The sequence below is a fragment of the Anolis sagrei genome, chromosome 3 (genome assembly GCF_037176765.1).
Source record: "Anolis sagrei isolate rAnoSag1 chromosome 3, rAnoSag1.mat, whole genome shotgun sequence".
In the NCBI taxonomy this organism is placed as follows: domain Eukaryota; kingdom Metazoa; phylum Chordata; class Lepidosauria; order Squamata; family Dactyloidae; genus Anolis; species Anolis sagrei.
The window spans coordinates 99,551,408-99,569,595 of NC_090023.1; the positions used below are offsets into that span (position 1 = coordinate 99,551,408).

Here is an 18,188-nt window from a genome sequence, read left to right on the forward strand (position 1 = left end):
GTGACGCAGCCCGGCCAATCAGGTCTACGGGCGCCTGGGCCGCCGCTGACGTTCTGCTTCAAGCCCCGCCGCTGTGTGTAATGTTTCGAAAGAGTGGGCGGAGTTAAGCGCTTCGGAAAGGAAAAAGAACGCTCTTTGTTCCGAGTGGGGCTTTATTGGGGGACGGACCAAAACATGCGAGGGAACGCAATGAGTGTGGCGCACATAGGAAATAATGAGTTCCCGCTTGAGGCAGGTGCTGCGGTTGGTCGGGAAGTTCGGTGGTGTTTCGCCTCGAGTGCGGGCTGCTTGCCTCCCTCGTGGGCCGTGGACTTTTTTGCACGCCACTGCCATCGGCTACCGCCTCTCTAGCCATGAGAGAAGAGGCGGGAGAGACCATGGCAGGAGATGGGGGCCTGAAGAGACAGAGGAAGAGGAGGAAGGAGGAGGCGACGAGGACGAGCGCGGCTTGGAGGAGGAGGAGGAGCTGGTGGAGTCCGGGTTGCCCCCTGTCCCGCCTGGCCACCAGAAAGTGTTCATTGTCCACCCGGCGGTGAAGTGGGGACCAGGGAAGCCTCAGCTCACCACAGGTGCCCTTCAGGCAGCCACAAAAAGAAGCATATGCCCCCACTCAGGCCTGTAGCGAGGGGGGAGTTTTAGGGGTTCAGCCCGCCCACCCGAAATGTTTCAGATTTTTTTTAAAAACCCAGTTTACTCATGAATTTTAACTGGTTAACCAAATCCCCATGCTAAGTCTATGAGATGCAAAAAATTAAGAGTCCCTCCAGAACTGTAAGCACTATCTCAAGCAAATATTGACAGTTTATTTACACTGTCATTACTTGCAGCAATAGCTGGTGTAGTGAAGCAACCAAGTTGTGTGTGTGTGTTGAATGCTCTCATTAAGGAGGCCAGACTTGGTGGATGTGGTTGACAGGGGCGGAGCTGCAGGCTATTGAAGGCTGCTCTGCCCCCTGCTGTGCTCTTTGCATCAGCGTGAACTAGGAGGCAGGTTTCAACCCCCACCCCCCCCCCACCCACAAAATTTCAACCCCTCCAGAATTTTTTTTCTGGTTACGGCCCTGCCCCCACTGCCCTCATTTTGTAACTCCAACCATCTGTTTATCTATAAAAACTTTGGACAGCATAGGGCAGGGTTAACACCCCTGTGGTGCTTATTTTGCCATCTGTGCTCCTGTTCAGAAGATTTCACCTTACTTTCTTTCCCTGTGAATTATTTTTTGAAAATTGCGACTTGTGGAAACAAGGATTTGTGAGAAGGTTTCAGATGAAATATCTTTCCCCCCTGATAACTCTTTCAGGAGTCGATCCGCCTTCTGAGGAGATTTCTTTTACTTTCTGTTGTCTCACCCCCGTTCTTAACAATGAGGTGTTTGTAAGTTGGATGTTTGTAATTCAGGGACTGCCTGTATAGAGTAATTTATTTCTATCCTGCATTGCTCCTGATAGAGGTACCGTATATACTCGAGTATAAGCCGACCCGAATATAAGTCGAGGCACCTAATTTTATCACAAAAAACTGGGAAAACATATTGACTCAAGTATAATCCGAGGGTGGGAAATGCATCCACTATGGGTCAATTTCAAAATAAAAATAGATACCAACAAAAATACATTAATTGAGGTATCAATAGGCTAAATATTTCTGAATACTTACATAAAACTGCAATTTAAGATAAGACTGTCCAACTCTTATTAAACCATTATTCTAACCTCCTTCAATGTAAATGTACTTATTATTAAAATAATAAATATAATAAAAATAATAGAGTAAAATAATGAAAATGCAATAAAAACAGTAATAATAGAGTAAAATAATAAATGTAGTAATAATAGGGTAAAATACTGTAAATGTAATAATAATAAATAGATTAAAATAATAAATGTAATAATAATAATAGGGCAAAATACTGTAAATGTAATAATAATAATAATAATAATAATAATAGAGCAAAATAATGTAAATAGAATAATAATAGAGCAAAATAATGTAAATAGAATAATAATAGAGTAAAATAATAAATGTAATAAAATAATACTAATAACAGAGTAAAAGAATAAATAACCTTGACTCGAGTATAAGCCGAGGGGCACTTTTTCAGCCTAAAAAAGGGGCTGACAAACTAGGCTTATACTCGAATATATACAGTACTCAATGCGTTAAATGTAAAACAAAGTCAATTAAAATAATGTAAATTAATTAGAATATAATGTGACAATTAAAAAACAGTTTATGCCATTAAAATAATAAAATATTAAAATACTTTAAAACCAAACACCCACCTCTAAATCCCATTTCCTTCCTCTGTCTAAGGAAAGATTTCCCACTTCTCAGTTTAGATTTCTTTAGATTATATTCCCTTACACATTAAATTAGGATTTAGCGTATTTGTATGCCATCATAGCATATATACAAAGAACTAGCATAGGTGATCATAAGTATGGAATTTATTAAAGCACAATGCAAGTATTATATTTTCAATGAGATTCACTTCAATATATGGCCTTGGCCCAATTTCCATCTTTTGTAATTAAATTTTAAACATGCTTTGCATTCTGTTAAAATTTTGCATATCTGTACACTTAGATGAGAAACATGTTGATAAAATCAAACTTTACTGAGGGTAACACACAAATATAAAAAAGCAGTCCAACTTCTATTGCAAGTGAGTTTCTGTAAAGCAAATATTAGATCTATTTTATGTAACTAATACTATTATTTTCCTCAATTATAGCTGAATTGCAGTTAGCTGAAGCTGTTGCTCTTATAAACACTATTCGGAACTGGACAGTGTTGGATAAAATAATTCTTTCTACAAAAGTTCCTGACAAAAAATTTATCTTTGGCAAAGGGAATTTTCAGCTTTTAACTGGTAAGAACCCAACCCAAGACCTGTTTTACTCAGAGTTTTGAACATTTCTCCAACTTGCCACTTTTTTTAGTATATGATTACAATCCCGAGATGTTCTATGAAATATATTTACATTATGACCTCTGTATTTTTACAGGAGATCTGTTCCAAGACTCCCTGTAGATACCTGAAACTCCAGATAGTAGGGGACCCTATGTTCTTACTTTGTGGCAAGAAATGTCTCTGGAGGGTTTAAAGAGGTAGAAAGTCATTTCCAGGGGTTGAATATTTTTTTGAGTCTGAGGAAGTGAAACCATGGATATGGAGTTGTCCTGTATTGAACTATATATGCTAAATGTTATAAAACAGTGCCTCAGAATAGCTATGGTGATGCAATACAATAGAATGAATGATAGAATGAAACGTTTGGGTTTACTTTACATTATCGCTTTCACCTGCCGGATTTGTACTTAACAGTGTCAGTTTAATAAAACATAAGCCAGTAAGCTGCATCAAAGAGATAGCCTTCCAGAGCACTGGAGGTGTGTTTCTGCTGGTGAGCAGGACACTGCAGGATGATCTGACATCTCCTTCTCATCAACAAATGAGGCTGCAAAAAGCAGGAGCACGGAAAAGGTCACACATTTCATCACAGCTTTGCTTCCTGGTGGGAGAGGGTTGGTCACATCTTCTTGCACAGACACCTAATGGATGTGAATGATGGGTATTGTAGGGTGGCACTTAGTGATTTAGTTGCATGCCCTGCTGATATTATTATACAATATTATTGTAGTGGTTACTGGATCATTTTGCAACACAGACAGTCCCCAAGGTATGAACAAAAGAGGTTCTGTAGATTTGTTCTTAAGCTGAATTTGTATGTAAGTCAAAACAGGTACATTTTAAATTGTAACTCCATCTATATATACATAAGCTTTGGATAGTATAGGGGAAATTTGACGGCCCTGTGGTATTTATTTTCCTATCGGTGCCCCTGTTCAGAAGATTTCTGTGTGTGTGTTCGCTTTGGATAGCATAGGGAAGGGTTAACATCCCTGTGGTGTTTGTTTTGTTTCTGTGCCCCTGTTCGGAAGATTTCACCTCACTTTCTGTCCCTGTGATCATTGGATTTTGAAAAAAAATCGTTTATTGTTGAAACTCCTAACCGTTTGTAAGTCGCATGTTTGTCACATGGGGACTGCCTGTGATGTTATTTATTTTTTAGAAGAAAACAACAAAAATGTACTCATTGTTACAAAATAATGTGGTAATTTTCTTTTAGAAAAGATCAAAGGGTTGCCGGAGATCTCATCTGTCTTTGTAAATGTAGAAAGACTATCTCCTCCAACAAAGGTGATTGCAACATTTCATTTTCATAGTATTTCATGATTTCAAGTGTCAATACAATTTAAATGTCTTCAAAAACTCTGTAAATCAATGAAATTTGTTGATGTCTGTAGTCCTAATTTAAACTCTGCTTTTATTAACCATTGAAATTAACCTGAGGACCTGTACATACTTATTAACAAGTAAACATTGTTATACTCAGTAAATTAAGGGTCGAGTGCCATATACTAGAATAACTTAGATGACTGTGAATAGTACAGTTAATATTTTCATAACTAAAATGTATCTGCTTTTGAACCCATTGAGTTTTGATCCTTGTTCTCCTGTGTTAGTGTCTTCCCATTCTTCATGTACACCTAATGCATGTTTTTCGCCATATCCACCCAACCCCCCCCCCCAATGACTATAAAGAGGTTCCCCATCTGCAGCAAAATATGGCATATTGTGACTTTCCCCACCTCCGTGATGTACATGCCCCCATTCCACACCATCATCCATGCATTGGCCAAAAGTTATCATACATAATTGTAGCCTATATGCCAAAGAGAGAGGTGCATATGATGCATCAGAATTGCAAAGGCAAGGAGGTATAATGTTTCTTCTGCATCTCTTGGTAGCATGATTTGTCCCAATATATTTCCAGTTAAGTACTTGAATAGTCAATAGAAGAGATATTAAAGACCAGCAAGACTTACCTTTTTTCGGTATTATGTAATTTTATTGTGTATAGTGCTACTACAAACACAAAAATATACAAGTATTCGAAACATTTTCCATTGGTAACACATGTTTACATCATTTCCCCTCTTTCTCCCAAGACTTATCTGATGAGAAATTTTATGTACTGTGCAAACAAAATTCCTCTTGGATATTCATCCAGGTCAACTTCAAAATGGTATTTTATTACAATTTTGTAGAGCATTCTTTTTTAAAACTTCATTCTTGTTGCCTTTTTAAAAGAAAGAGCTTGAACAAGCCTGGGAAGTTAAGGTTTTTGACCGGTACTCAGTTGTCCTGCATATTTTCCGCTGCAACGCTCAAACTAAAGAGGCAAAGCTTCAAATAGCATTGGCTGAAATCCCATTTCTGAGGTAATTGAACTGGTGCAAGTAATACATTAGTATCACTAAATAATACCTAAAATAAAACTAAAATGATGTGGTTGGCTAGTATCGCTTGTACTATTTGTTTATATGGATATTTAAACTCTTGTGATATGCTTGAAGGGAAATATCTCTTCTGGTCTCCTCATCTTTTCTCATATGCATCCCTGTAAATCACAAGGCACAATTATCTATTTGTAGGCTGCTCTGGGACTTTCTTTGGCTAAAAGGTGAGGTACATTTTTTTTGTAAGTAAATAAATGAACACTTATTGAACCACAGCAGAGGAGATTGGAGGTCATAATCATGTAGTTTCTGAATATATGTTTATTTGAATCTGACCTGTATATAGATTATGCAGATCATGAAGACACAGGTTCGCATTCTAGGTGATGCAATTCATCGCTGATCCTGGAACCCCAGTGTCGACGGTGGCTAGGAGCGCTTTTGCACAATTAAAACTTGTATGCCAGCTGTGCCCATACATTGACAGGACAGATCTGGCCATGGTAGTCTATGCTTTAGTCACATCCTGTTTGGACTGCTACAACACTCTCTATGTGAGGCTGCCTTTGAAAATAGTTCAGAAGCTTCAACTGGTCCAAAGATCAGCAGCCAGGATACTGAAGCGCTGTTCAGGGAGAGAACCACTCCCATGTTGTGGCAGTTCTGCTGACTGCCAGTCTGCTTCTGGGCTAAATACAAAGTGCTAATCATTACCTTTAAAGCCTTAAACGGCTCATGTCCAGACTATTTGACAAACCACATCTCCCACTACAGACCAACTCGGACACTGTGGTCATCGGAGGAGGCCTTCTCTTGGTCCCACCCCCGTCCCAAGTTCGCCTGGTGGGAACGAGAGAAAGGGTTTCTCCAAGTCCACCCCCCACTTCTGGTGCTCCCTTCCTAAGGAATTAAAGATGCCCCCCTCCCTCCCCTCCTTTAAGAAATAGCTGAAAACATACTTCTGCTCACTGTCTTATGAGGAGGAATAGATGGTAATGCTGCCATTATATCTCTGATTGATAGCGGCCATCCATATCCATGCCCTGTTAGCTCCACTAGTTCAATAGACATCTTAAACAATGATCAATCTTATCTGCCCCCAAGGAATTCCATTGACTCTCGGAAACTGATGATTCTGCTCGATGTTTGTTTTGTGTCTAATATAATAGGTTGCATTTTTTCATTTAACTTTAGTTGTTAAGTTACACTTTGCTTTTATATGTTGGGTTGTTAATTTTTGTCATAATGTGTGTATTGTTATTTTCAGGCATTGAATATTTACCTTTTATGATTGGAATCTACCCTGAGTCCCTTCAGGGATATAAGGTGGAATATAAATAAAAATTTTATTGTTACCATTATTATAAATACACCTAGAAGTTTTGATTTGGCACTAACTCCCCACCTATTTAGTGTAAAATTATCACTTGAATTTAAAAGCATAGCATAGAAACTGATTTCCTCCTCCACCCGAACTGTATATTTAAATTATCATAGCAAATGAGTATTTTTCCTAATCTAACTAGTTCTAATAGTGATTATTTCTAATCTTTTACACATTTTCCTGGAAGTAAACTCCATTGAACATATTGGGTCCTGAAAAGACAAGTGTAAGCTTGAGCTTTATGTTTCACCTAAAGCACTAGGACTTACATTGTTGAATTAGTTTCAATAAGAAATTGGTGTGTGTTTAATTTTATTTGTCTATTAGGTTCATGTATTATTTTTTCTGGCAAGCATTCTATATGGCTCTTAAAAGGTGTAATTTTTCCCCCCAGGAGTAATATACGTAACGAGGTTGCTCAGCTGGATCAACAGAGAGGTGGCTCAAGATATATTATGGGTTCAGGTGAAGTATATATAGTGAAATTGTCTGTATTCAAGGACTGCTAGAATTGTAATGAAAAGCTGAACAGCAATATTACAAAGTGCATGTTGGCATGCATTTTTATTATTGTTTGCTTGTTTGTTTTGATAATGACTGCAGGATAAATTTAACATTTTCCTTGTGCAATTACACCCTGTGCCTCAGAACACACCTTCCCCCAGGGCATGTCGCCATATTTGTGTGTGCAGCTCTATGGGCATAGGCAGAAATGTATTTTATGTCTCATCATACAAGAGCTTGCCAACTGTAGTCTGAATCAATCAGGGCAATAAACAAAACACAAGCTTAAAATATTTAATTACTTCCCCCCCCCCCCTTTTTTTAAAAAATAAAAATTTAAGGCAATTTATTTCTGTTGCTTTCAGGTGAAACTTTCATGGAGCTGCAGCTTCGCCTCTTAAAAGAAAAAGAACTTAAAATTCGAAAGGCCTTAGAGAGGCTTAGAAAGAAAAGGTGCTTACTTAGGAGTCAGCGAAAGAAGCGTGAATTCCCTACTGTTTCAGTAATGGGATACACTAATTGTGGTAAGCAGCAACACTGCAATATAAACTTTGCTAAAATGCATTTCAGCACAAAAGGCTATGGTGCAGCTAAATCTTAATTCTTGAACTGTGCAATGTACACTGTACATTTAAATGTAATAGCACTTGTTCCTGTTCAGTAAATGTGAAACAAGTCATCTGGAAGGGCAATTCGTTACTCATTTTTAATTCTTTTTTCATTCTTAAAAGCCAGAGTCCCCATGGTGTTTTGTATGGATACCAGAGGTTTCCACACGTACAATTTAGAGTCCCTTTAGAAAGCTTTGTGCTTCACAAGGAGGGGCACTACAAGGAGAAAATGGGAGGGCACCCTTTTGTCACAAATGATTGCACTCTAGATATAGATATAAAATATGTATATGTATGTATGGATTCTGCTTTGAAACCAGAAAACCTGGTTATATGATATAAATCCTGCCCTTTCAATTGAGCTCTGACAAATTCCTTTGTACACTGAACATAAAGATTATATCACTTAATACTCAGTAGCTATCTATGATGAAGGGAGAGAAAGGGCTATGATTGCGGATGCTCATTGATCTCCACACTTGTAAGTGGGGCCACGGTGGTTTGGTGGGTTAAACTGTTGAGCTGCTGAACTTGCTGACCCGAAGGTTGGCGGTTTGAATCTGCAGGATAGGGTGAGCTCCCACTGTTAGCCCCAGCTGTTGCCAACCTAGCAGTTCGAAAACATGCAAATGTGAGTAGATCAATAGGTACCGCCTCGGTGGGAAGGTAAACCGTGCTCCATGCAGTTATGCCAACCACATGACCAGGAGGTGTCCACGGACAACGCAGGCTCTTCATCTTAAAATGGAGATGAGCACCACCACCCCCAGAGTCGAAGATGAAAGGGAAGCCCTTACCTTTATCTCTGTTTCCGTGTATTCATTGTTTTGAGGCATTGAATGTTTGCCTTGTGTCTCTGTATATGCTGGAATCCGCCCTGAGTCCCCTTGGGGAAATAGGGCAGAATACAAATAAAGTATTATTATTGTTGTAAATCTTATTTTTGGTAATTATATTTGCAAAAGAATCAGACAGAACTTAAAGTAAGGGCTACATTTACAATATGAGTTAGAAAATAGTTTTGTATACCAAATGGTATTTACATGTCTTTCAGTACCTAGGTAATCATTTGACTGTTGCTAAATACCAGTTGCTTAACTCTGCATAATTGCAGCACACACCTAATTTATTAACGGGCAAAGAATGAGTATCTAGCACAGATAGACACAGCCTGTGGAAAACAGCATGCCAACATTTGGCAACTGGTAAATGCTTCTCCCATATGAATTGCATTTTGCTTGGAGCAAGACATTGAACGGGCAAGCTGGCTAGATGAACACAGAGCTGCTGCTTGCAGCTAACCATTGTCATCTGAGCTTAGGGAGGCAATATAGTTAATTTTTATAGGTCTAAATTGATAGCATGAAAAACAAGAACATAATAAGCATAACTGCATGCCTACCAAGTTTCCAAGTGAATGCCGCCCTGAGTCACTTTCGGGGTGAAAGGGGCGGGGTAGAAGTATGGGAAATAAATAAATAAATGCTTTAAAAGTAAAATAGTGCTACTAATCTACCAGATATATCTCTATTCAGCCAAGGAGGGATTGTATTTGCAGCTCTTGTTTCACCTTGCTATGAGTTTCATAATAATCATAGTAATTTATTTCCTGACTATGCAAGACTCGAAACAGGTTACAACATAGTTAAAATACATAGCTATTAAACAATATTAAAACAATCCCAATTGTTTTATTTGTATACTGAAATTTCTATTTTGTTATTTTTGAGTTTTTAAAAGTGCACCTTGATGCTGTCTTACTTTAATGTTTATGATTAGATCTGTTTTGTTATGTTTTGTTGGCACTGAATGTTTGCCATTTTTTGTTGTAAGTTGCCCTGAGTCCCCTCGGGGAGATAGGGCAGGATAAAAATGAAGGTTGTTGTTGTTGTTGTTGTTACTCCAAACTACTAAAATACTAATTTAAAATTCAAAGTTTAAAATTGGCTGGGTAGGACTGCTGGAAGGGATATGTTTTTAATTCTATTTTAAATTCTGACACTTTGTTTAGCTGTCAAATCAAGTGTTGTTGGCGATGACCCTCTGAAAAGCTAATTGCAGCCTTGAGCTGGTAGATTACAAAATGGCAAAGAACAGATCTTGTAACTATCAGCCAGTTGTTGAATCTATGACCAGCCTTCTGTTAAAACAGCAGCTAGCTTTGCACTAATCAAACTGTCCATCTTACTCATTCCTATCTTGTTTTCTTTTTAGGGAAAACTACTCTAATCAAAGCCCTCACTGGGGATGCTGGATTGCAGCCCCAAGATCAACTGTTTGCCACATTGGACATAACAGCCCATGCTGGTTTCCTGCCATCACGGCTGACTGTTTTATATGTAGATACTATTGGATTTCTCTCTCAGTTGCCCCATGACCTTGTCGAATCGTTTTCAGCAACTTTGGAAGATGTCGCTTGTTCGGTAGGTACCACCCTTACAACCACGGTCTTTAGCAGGAATGGCTCTTCAGATTCATGCAGACTGCAATAGGAGACTGTGTACTTTCTTGGAAGATCTGCATAGGTTTCCATATTAATACACTACAGAAAAGGGTCAGGAATTGCATTTAATTTGTAATCAACTTAGTCACACATAAAGTTAATGTCCTAAATTAATTGATAATTGATAATTTCCGTGCAGCACCAGCCGAGATCCGGAGAGCGGGGAGGCGGGGTCGCAGTGGTCTATAGAGATTCCATCCCTCTGACCAGGGGCCCCATCCCGCAGTCAACAAATTTTGAATGTGTCCACTTGAGGTTGGGTGACCGGGACAGAATAGGGATTCTGTTAGTGTACCGCCCACCTCGCTGCACTACAGTCTCCTTACCTGAGCTAGCGGGGGTGGTCTCAGGCCTGGCATTGGAATCCCAGCGGCTCCTTGTGCTGGGGGACTTCAATGTCCATGCTGAGGCAGCCCTTTCAGGAGCGGCTCAGGACTTCATGTCTGCCATGGCAACCATGGGGCTGTCCCAGCAAGTATCTGGCCCCACTCATAGTGCAGGACATACATTGGACTTGGTTTTCTGCCAGGGATGGGAGGAAGGTGGTGGGGTCGAGGAGCTGACCATCTCTCCGTTGCCATGGACCGACCACTTCCTGGTCAGATTTAGGCTCACTGCACCCCCTAACCTCTGCAGAGGTGGAGGACCCATTAAGTTGGTCCGCCCCAGGAGGCTTATGGATCCGGATGGATTCCTGATGGCTCTTGGGGAGTTTCCCGCCACCTCGGTAGGTGATCCTGTCAAGGCCCTGGTCACTCTCTGGAATGGAGAGATGACTAGGGCAATTGACACGATCGCTCCGGAACGTCCCCTCTCAAGTAGCCGAGCTAAACCAGCTCCCTGCTTCACCGAGGAGCTGGCAGCGATGAAGCGAAGGAAGAGGGAACTAGAGAGTGTGTGGCGTTCGGATCCGAGTGAGCCAAATCGAACACGGTTTGTGTCCTTTTTAAGGGCATATGCTGCGGCAATAAAAGCCGCAAAGAAGGCCTTCTTTGCGGCCACTATTGCGTCTGCAAAGAACCGTCCGGCTGAGCTGTTCCGAATTGTCAGAGGCCTTTTAAATCCCACCACTCAAGGTGGGAACCCTGACGATTCGACTTCTCGCTGTGAAGCTTTTGCTCAGTTCTTTGCAGACAAAGTCGCTTTGATCCGTTCTGGTCTGGATACCATGTTAATGGCAGTCTCTGAGGATGTAACACGAGCACCTGCTTGTCCAGTTTTGATGGATTCATTTCAATTGGTGAAACCCGAGGATGTGGACAAGATACTTGGAGGAATGAGGCCAACCACATGCATCCTGGACCCCTGCCCATCCTGGCTTCTAAAGGAGGCCAGAGGGGGATTGGCTGAGTGGGTTAAGGTGGTGGTTAATGCTTCCCTTCGGGAAGGCAAGATTCCAGCGAGCTTAAAACAAGCTATAATAAAACCGCTGTTGAAGAAACCATCACTGGACCCCACTAAATTCGACAACTATCGGCCAGTTTCCAATCTCCCCTTCTTGGGCAAAGTCTTGGAACGTGTGGTGGCCTCACAACTCCAGGTATTCTTGGTAGACACGGATTATCTAGACCCGGCACAGTCTGGCTTTAGGCCGGGACATGGTACCGAGACAGCCTTGGTCGCCTTAGTGGATGATCTGCGCCGGGAGCTCGACAGGGGGAGTGTGTCCCTGTTGGTGCTGCTGGACCTCTCAGCGGCCTTCGATACCGTCGACCACGGTATCCTTCTGGGACGCCTCGCAGGGATGGGTCTTGGAGGTACTGTTTTGCAGTGGCTCCGGTCATTCCTGGAGGGTCGATCTCAGAAGGTGTTGTTGGGGGACACCTGTTCAACCCCACAACCATTGTCTTGTGGGGTTCCTCAGGGCTCAATATTGTCTCCCATGTTGTTTAACATCTACATGAAGCCGCTGGGGGAGATCATCCGGAGTTTTGGGGTACGGTGTCATCTGTACGCGGATGATGTCCAACTCTGTCACTCCTTTCCACCTGCTACTAAGGAGGCTGTCCAGGTCCTGAACCGGTGCTTGGCCGCTGTGACGGTCTGGATGAGGGCGAACAAATTGAAATTAAATCCAGACAAGACAGAGGTACTCCTGGTCAGTCGCAAGGCCGAACAGGGCATAGGGTTACAGCCTGTGTTGGATGGGGCCGCACTCCCCCTGAAGACGCAGGTTCGCAGCTTGGGTGTGACCCTGGACTCATCGCTGAGCCTGGAACCCCAGGTTTCGGCGGTGACCAGGGGAGCATTTGCACAGCTAAAGCTTGTGCGCCAGCTGTGCCCGTACCTTGGGAAGTCTGACTTGGCCACGGTAGTCCACGCTCTGGTTACATCCCGTTTAGACTACTGCAACGCTCTCTACGTGGGGTTGCCTTTGAAGACAGCTCGGAAGCTCCAACTAGTCCAACGCTCGGCAGCCATGATTTTAACAGGAGCGGAGCACAGAGAGCATACAAACCCCCTGTTGCGCCAACTCCACTGGCTACCGATCTGCTACCGGGCTGAATTCAAAGTGCTGGCATTGGCCTTTAAAGCCCTAAACGGTTCCGGCCCAAGCTACCTATCTGACCGCATCTCTGCCTATGAACCCACCAGGACTTTGAGATCTTCCGGGGTGACCCTGCTCTCGATCCCGCCTGCTTCTCAAGCTTGGCTGGCGGGGACGAGAGATAGGGCCTTCTCGGTGGTGGCTCCTCGGCTGTGGAACGCCCTTCCTACAGACATTAGACTAGCACCATCTCTAATGGTATTCCACAAAAAGGTGAAGACCTGGATGTTTGTGCAGGCGTTTGAGTAATTTAGTGCAATCTGGTAATGGAACATAGGAATGGAACAATGGACGACGAACCTGGAATACGCTTGGATGATGAGAAGATTGGGTACGGTTGTTTTTTGTAATAATTGTGCATTGTAATTGCTTATTGGTAATTTATGGATAATGTGTTAAGTCAATTGTTATATGTTGTATGGAACCACTGCTGTTTCTACTGTTTTTTACTGTTTGTGAACCGCTGTGAGTCGCCTTCGGGCTTGAGATACAGCAGTATATAAGCAAAGTAAATAAATAAATAAATAATAATTAGAGTAAACACGTTGACTCAATTGAACATATAGAATTTATTTATTTAAATCTTTACACGTTTAAAAATAAGTCAAGAAATGAGGAAAAACAATATCAGTAAGAAAAATAAAAAATTAGAATCAAGCAATGTTACTTTATAATAGAAATAACAACTTTTAGTGTACATATATTATATTTCCTCTCAAGTGCTACTCCCTGAATAAGCATAAACTTCTGAAGTCTATTTGCATCTTCTATGGCACTATCAAACCTCCACTTAAAAGATAGGTATTTCAGTTGAATATCTGGTCAAAAAGACGTAAGGAAGAAATACATGTAATAAATTGCCCATTGGTTTTGGTAATCTTGGTTGTTGTTTTTTTTAAAATTAACCCTGTCCTTATTATATCTTTAAAGTGCTTAGGGATTCGAAGGAATATTTAAGAAGTTTAAAGGTTGTGTTTTTTATTTTGTTTGTAAAGGAGCTGTCTTTCCATTAACATGGGTTTTTAGTGTGTTTTTCCTCTCTGTTTTCCGAATACTTCCATCTTTAATCTTGGAATGAAAATACTAAATTCCTTGAAGTTTACACCTAGCATGAATATGCTAGATTTAGCTTTCTAAGAAAATTATCTCTGGAAAAAATGTAGTAGATCACCAAGAATTGCTGACATCCATTTTTTTTAACAACAGTAACAATAATATGCCTCTCTGAAAATTGATGCTGCTGAAAATCCTTTAGAAGTATGTCTTTTGTAATAGATTCTCATTGGTGAATCTTAGCAGTCTATTTTTTTTAAAAAAAAATGAATCTTGTTAAAGTCTGATTTTAGTTTGCTACTCTATAAAACACACTAAATGTCTCTTGCTGCTGGCTTTAAAAAAGTCAAGTAACTGATTAAAAATAATATAGTAAGAATACATTTTTATTTATTATCTGCCTCTCCTTATAGCCTTACAATTACTTAATTGGGAATGCATTTTATTTGTTGCTAGGATTTAATTCTCCATGTGAGAGATGTCAGCCACCCTGAAACCAACCTTCAGAAAGAAAGTGTATTATCAGTTCTCAGAAATCTTAGTCTTCCTAGCCATCTACTGGAATCTATTATTGAAGTTCATAACAAAGTGGATTTAATAGACAGGTAAGAGGAACTGAATTTTCAACACATTCTTGTAGTGTGTATTTTGACTCCGCCAATCTATTGGTATGATAACTATGAGCAGTAGATTTTGTATCAGAATTGGCCTCTCTGTTGCGGATACCATGCTCCATTTCCGGTAGGATGAGTTGCAACAGAAGGCAGTACGTCCAATATTTGTTTCTAAACCACAGCATTATTTTTATGAAAATCAGCAAAAAAGCTTTTTTAAAAATAAGATTGAATCCAATGCACAGTAACTCATGTTTATATTCCATTGATTTCATGAGTGTATTTGAATATAATTGAGATGTCATTCAACTGGCTTAACTGATGTATGAGAATGACATTACTGTTTTACTCATGTTCTCCATTAGGCATCGTCCCACTGAACCCAACGCAATAGCCATTTCAGCTCTCCTTGGGCATGGTTTAGAAGAACTGAAAGAGGAAATTGAGAAAAAAATCCTGAAAGTAACAGGGAGAAATATTCTAACTATTAAAGTAAATTTATCTGGACCTCAGCTCAGGTAAGCAAGTATAATGGCTACAGATCAGTGACTAGAGGAAAGGAGGGTGGCAGGTAAAGAAGTATTTATTTAATATCAAACTGATTGCTTTAGAGCAGTGGTTCTCAACCTGTGGGTCCCCAGGTGTTTTGACTTTCAACTCCCAGAAATCCCAGCCAGTTTACCAGCTGTTAGGATTTCTGGGAGTTGAAGGCCAAAACATCTGGGGACCCACAGGTTGAGAACCACTGGATTAGTGGGACATAGTTTGTAGAGACTTTCTACAAGGTTGGGAATCCTCTGTATTTACACATAGAGCATAATTGTGATCAAAGAATGTGATGATGGCATGGAATGGTGACAAGGTCATTTGTGAAGTTGCCTGTTGTAATAATCTATCATCCAGTTTACTGGGGACCCACCTGTTTAGAACCACTGCTTTGGAGCATTTTGCTTTAGCGAAGACTAAACATCTTAAACATCTAATCTCCTTCTCATCGTGTTGACCTGCTATCCTAGTAGAGATGATTTAATCACAAAAATTAAATTATCCTTTGCACATGGAAAAGGAAAGGAAGGGGGGGCATGTAAAAGGTACAAGGATTGTTTCTACAAGAGACTGACTTTGCCTTGCAATTTCAGTTGGCTTTACAAAGAAGCAACAGTGCAGGACATTGATGTTGTCCCTGAAGATGGTACAGCCAATGTAAAGGTCGTCATAAGTAATTCTGCCTTGGGAAAACACAAAAGACTCTTTCCTCGATCAAGTTACTCCTCCTGAAAATTAAGAAACCATGCCGTGTTTATGGAAGACATCAGCATAACCTGCAATTATGGTTATCACAGTATTTCGATGAAGGTAAAATGGGTGTGACTTAGTGCACAGACCTTTCATCTTCTGTTTCAAACAAACCAGTATCTTCAACTTTGTATAAAATGATGACAGTAACCTTGAAAACCTAATGTGCCATGCTGTGAGAAATTTTTGGCATCGTTCCATTCATGAGGAATTGCACAAAGCAAATTATCATCCAGCACCCCAGATGTACTCTGTAGTAAAACCATCCAATAAAAGAGCTATACAAATCAAATGTGCAAGGTTAAATTTTTAATTAAATGAATCCTTTCCTAGTCATGTGATTCATGTTTAAGCACAACTTTGCAAGACTTTATTTTTCCTTAAGGAGTACCGCTCTTGAAAATGCCATTTCTGATACTGATATGTATTGTGGATTCAGGACTATCTGTGGCCAATGAAAACTGCAATTTGAATGTGAAGCCACTTTGGGTTTCCCTTTGCAGAGATTATAACAGCAACAATAAGTTTGTGAAAACTTGCTGTCAAATCTTAACATCTGCCTTAAACTGTCAATGAGGGGAAGAAGATATATGATGAAATTATAGCAGTTTTATATCCCTCTGATTTGCAGCTAAATATTTCAAGGCTTGTTTCTATTAATTTTGTTACATTAATATTTGTATAATGACCCCAGAAACAATCTCCTGGTAGCCCCTCTGGAAGAAAGGGCAGCATAGCCCAACAGTCAGCAGTTATCTCTGACCTGTTAGTGGATTATTCCAAAAATCTATCTAAATGTAGGTTACTACATTTGCAGTTGCAGCCCAAAAAATCCGAGCAAAAAATCCGAGCTAAAGTCCACAGCAGAGGCTAGAAATGGAAACAGTTTGGGATAATACAAATCAAATTTTCATGCCTATGGGGAATGTCACTGCTACTGTAATTTGAAAGAGCTAGTTTATAGAATAAGCTTTAATGTTTATATTGGAAAATGTATACTGTACTTTTAAAAGTTGTATATTATTTGATGTCATGGCCTATGGCTAGTATAATAAACAACTCATTTTTTACAATTTTATGTGCTTCCTTTAGGACAATAGGAAGTTTGTGGTGGCCAATATTTCTTTAGCAAGCTTTGTTTTCTAATCCCCCTAAGTCAAACACTCCAATCTTGTCTCATTTCAGAAAAAAAATACAGGGGTTAATAATTGGATGGGAGATGCTCAGGTAATTCTTCAGGATCTTAAGGTAAGGATAGGAAACAATCCTGACCAAAACACAAGAAAGCCACTTGGAGCCAGAATTGATAATACTAGGAGAAGTGACTGGCAGCATAAGATAACATATCTCCTCTAAACAGCTATTTAAGGTTCCAAGTGGGTTGGACTCAAGACTTAGTCATATTTGGAGTAGAAACAATTGAAAATTAATGTAAACCTGATTATGTTGGTGGTTTAAATACCTTTACTATAAACATGTACAGGTGTAATTCACTACAGGACTCCCTCAAAGTTCAGCAAAGAAAATGCTTTGTACAAATTATTTTTATAATACATTTATTTGTCATACCTCTCCTCACAGCTTGAGGTGGGATACAACACAGTTAAAACAGACAGACAGGTCACACTATTAAAATGCATATACCAGAATACACACAACGAAGACTGGCCAATAATATGCAGATTAAAATTCACAGCTTAAAATTGACTGGGTTGAACTGCCGAAAGAGATAGGTCTTCAGTTGTGTCTTGAATTATGACAGCTTATTTAGCTATCAAATCTCCTCCGGCAGTCATTCCACAGTCTTGGGGCAGTCAATGAAAAGGTCCTCTGGGTGGATGGAGTAAGCGTCTCCCAGAAGACTTCAGTGTCCTTAAAGGTGGATTGTGCAGAAGGTGATCCTGTAGGTAACCTGGGCCCAAACCATGTAGGGCATTAAAAGGTCAAAACCAACACTATGTACTTTACCAGAAGCTAATTGGCAACCACTGGAACGACTTTACTATAGGGGTAATATGCTCACTCTTAGATGTTCCCTTAACCAATCTGGTTGACAAACCTACAAGTTATCACTTCCCCTCTTCTTTTGTGTAGCTCAAAGTTTTTAGCAGCATTGTTGTTGGAGAAGAGATGTAAAGACACAGATGTCAATGTTGTATGCCAGCATGTCTGTCTACAGAAAACAATGTAATGAAGCATGGACTGGGAAGAAACAGGTTTCTATAGTAGCCTAAGGGCTGAGAAGGGTAGTATACAAACATAGCAAATAAATAAATAAATAAAGTTATAAGAGCCTGCCTTCTGGAGGGAGGACCATTTGCCTCCAAAATTGCTTCTTGGGCTTGCACGAACATGAAACAAATAGAA

At 40.1% G+C, this 18,188-nt stretch overlaps 1 protein-coding gene across 1 annotated transcript; it reads left to right on the forward strand.

Moving 5' to 3' along the window:
- The first annotated feature begins 88 nt into the window (after nt 1–88).
- On the forward strand, nt 89–16,113 carry GTPBP6 (GTP binding protein 6 (putative)). Its single transcript, XM_060769845.2, has 10 exons — nt 89–569; nt 2,736–2,873; nt 4,135–4,205; nt 5,160–5,290; nt 7,087–7,157; nt 7,562–7,720; nt 10,022–10,230; nt 14,368–14,516; nt 14,891–15,043; nt 15,665–16,113. The coding sequence occupies exons 1-10, from the start codon at nt 215–217 to the stop codon at nt 15,801–15,803; spliced, it is 1,575 nt and encodes a 524-aa protein (XP_060625828.2). The 5' UTR covers nt 89–214; the 3' UTR covers nt 15,804–16,113.
- Nucleotides 16,114–18,188: the final 2,075 nt, after the last annotated feature.

Excerpts from the sequence above, each read along its gene's own strand:
- GTPBP6 (XM_060769845.2), top strand. The coding sequence starts at position 215 with ATGAGTTCCCGCTTGAGGCAGGTGCTGCGGTTGGTCGGGAAGTTCGGT. Across the intron at positions 570-2,735 it reads GAAGCCTCAGCTCACCACAG|CTGAATTGCAGTTAGCTGAA; the intron begins GTGCCCTTCAGG and ends CCTCAATTATAG. Across the intron at positions 4,206-5,159 it reads GACTATCTCCTCCAACAAAG|AAAGAGCTTGAACAAGCCTG; the intron begins GTGATTGCAACA and ends CCTTTTTAAAAG.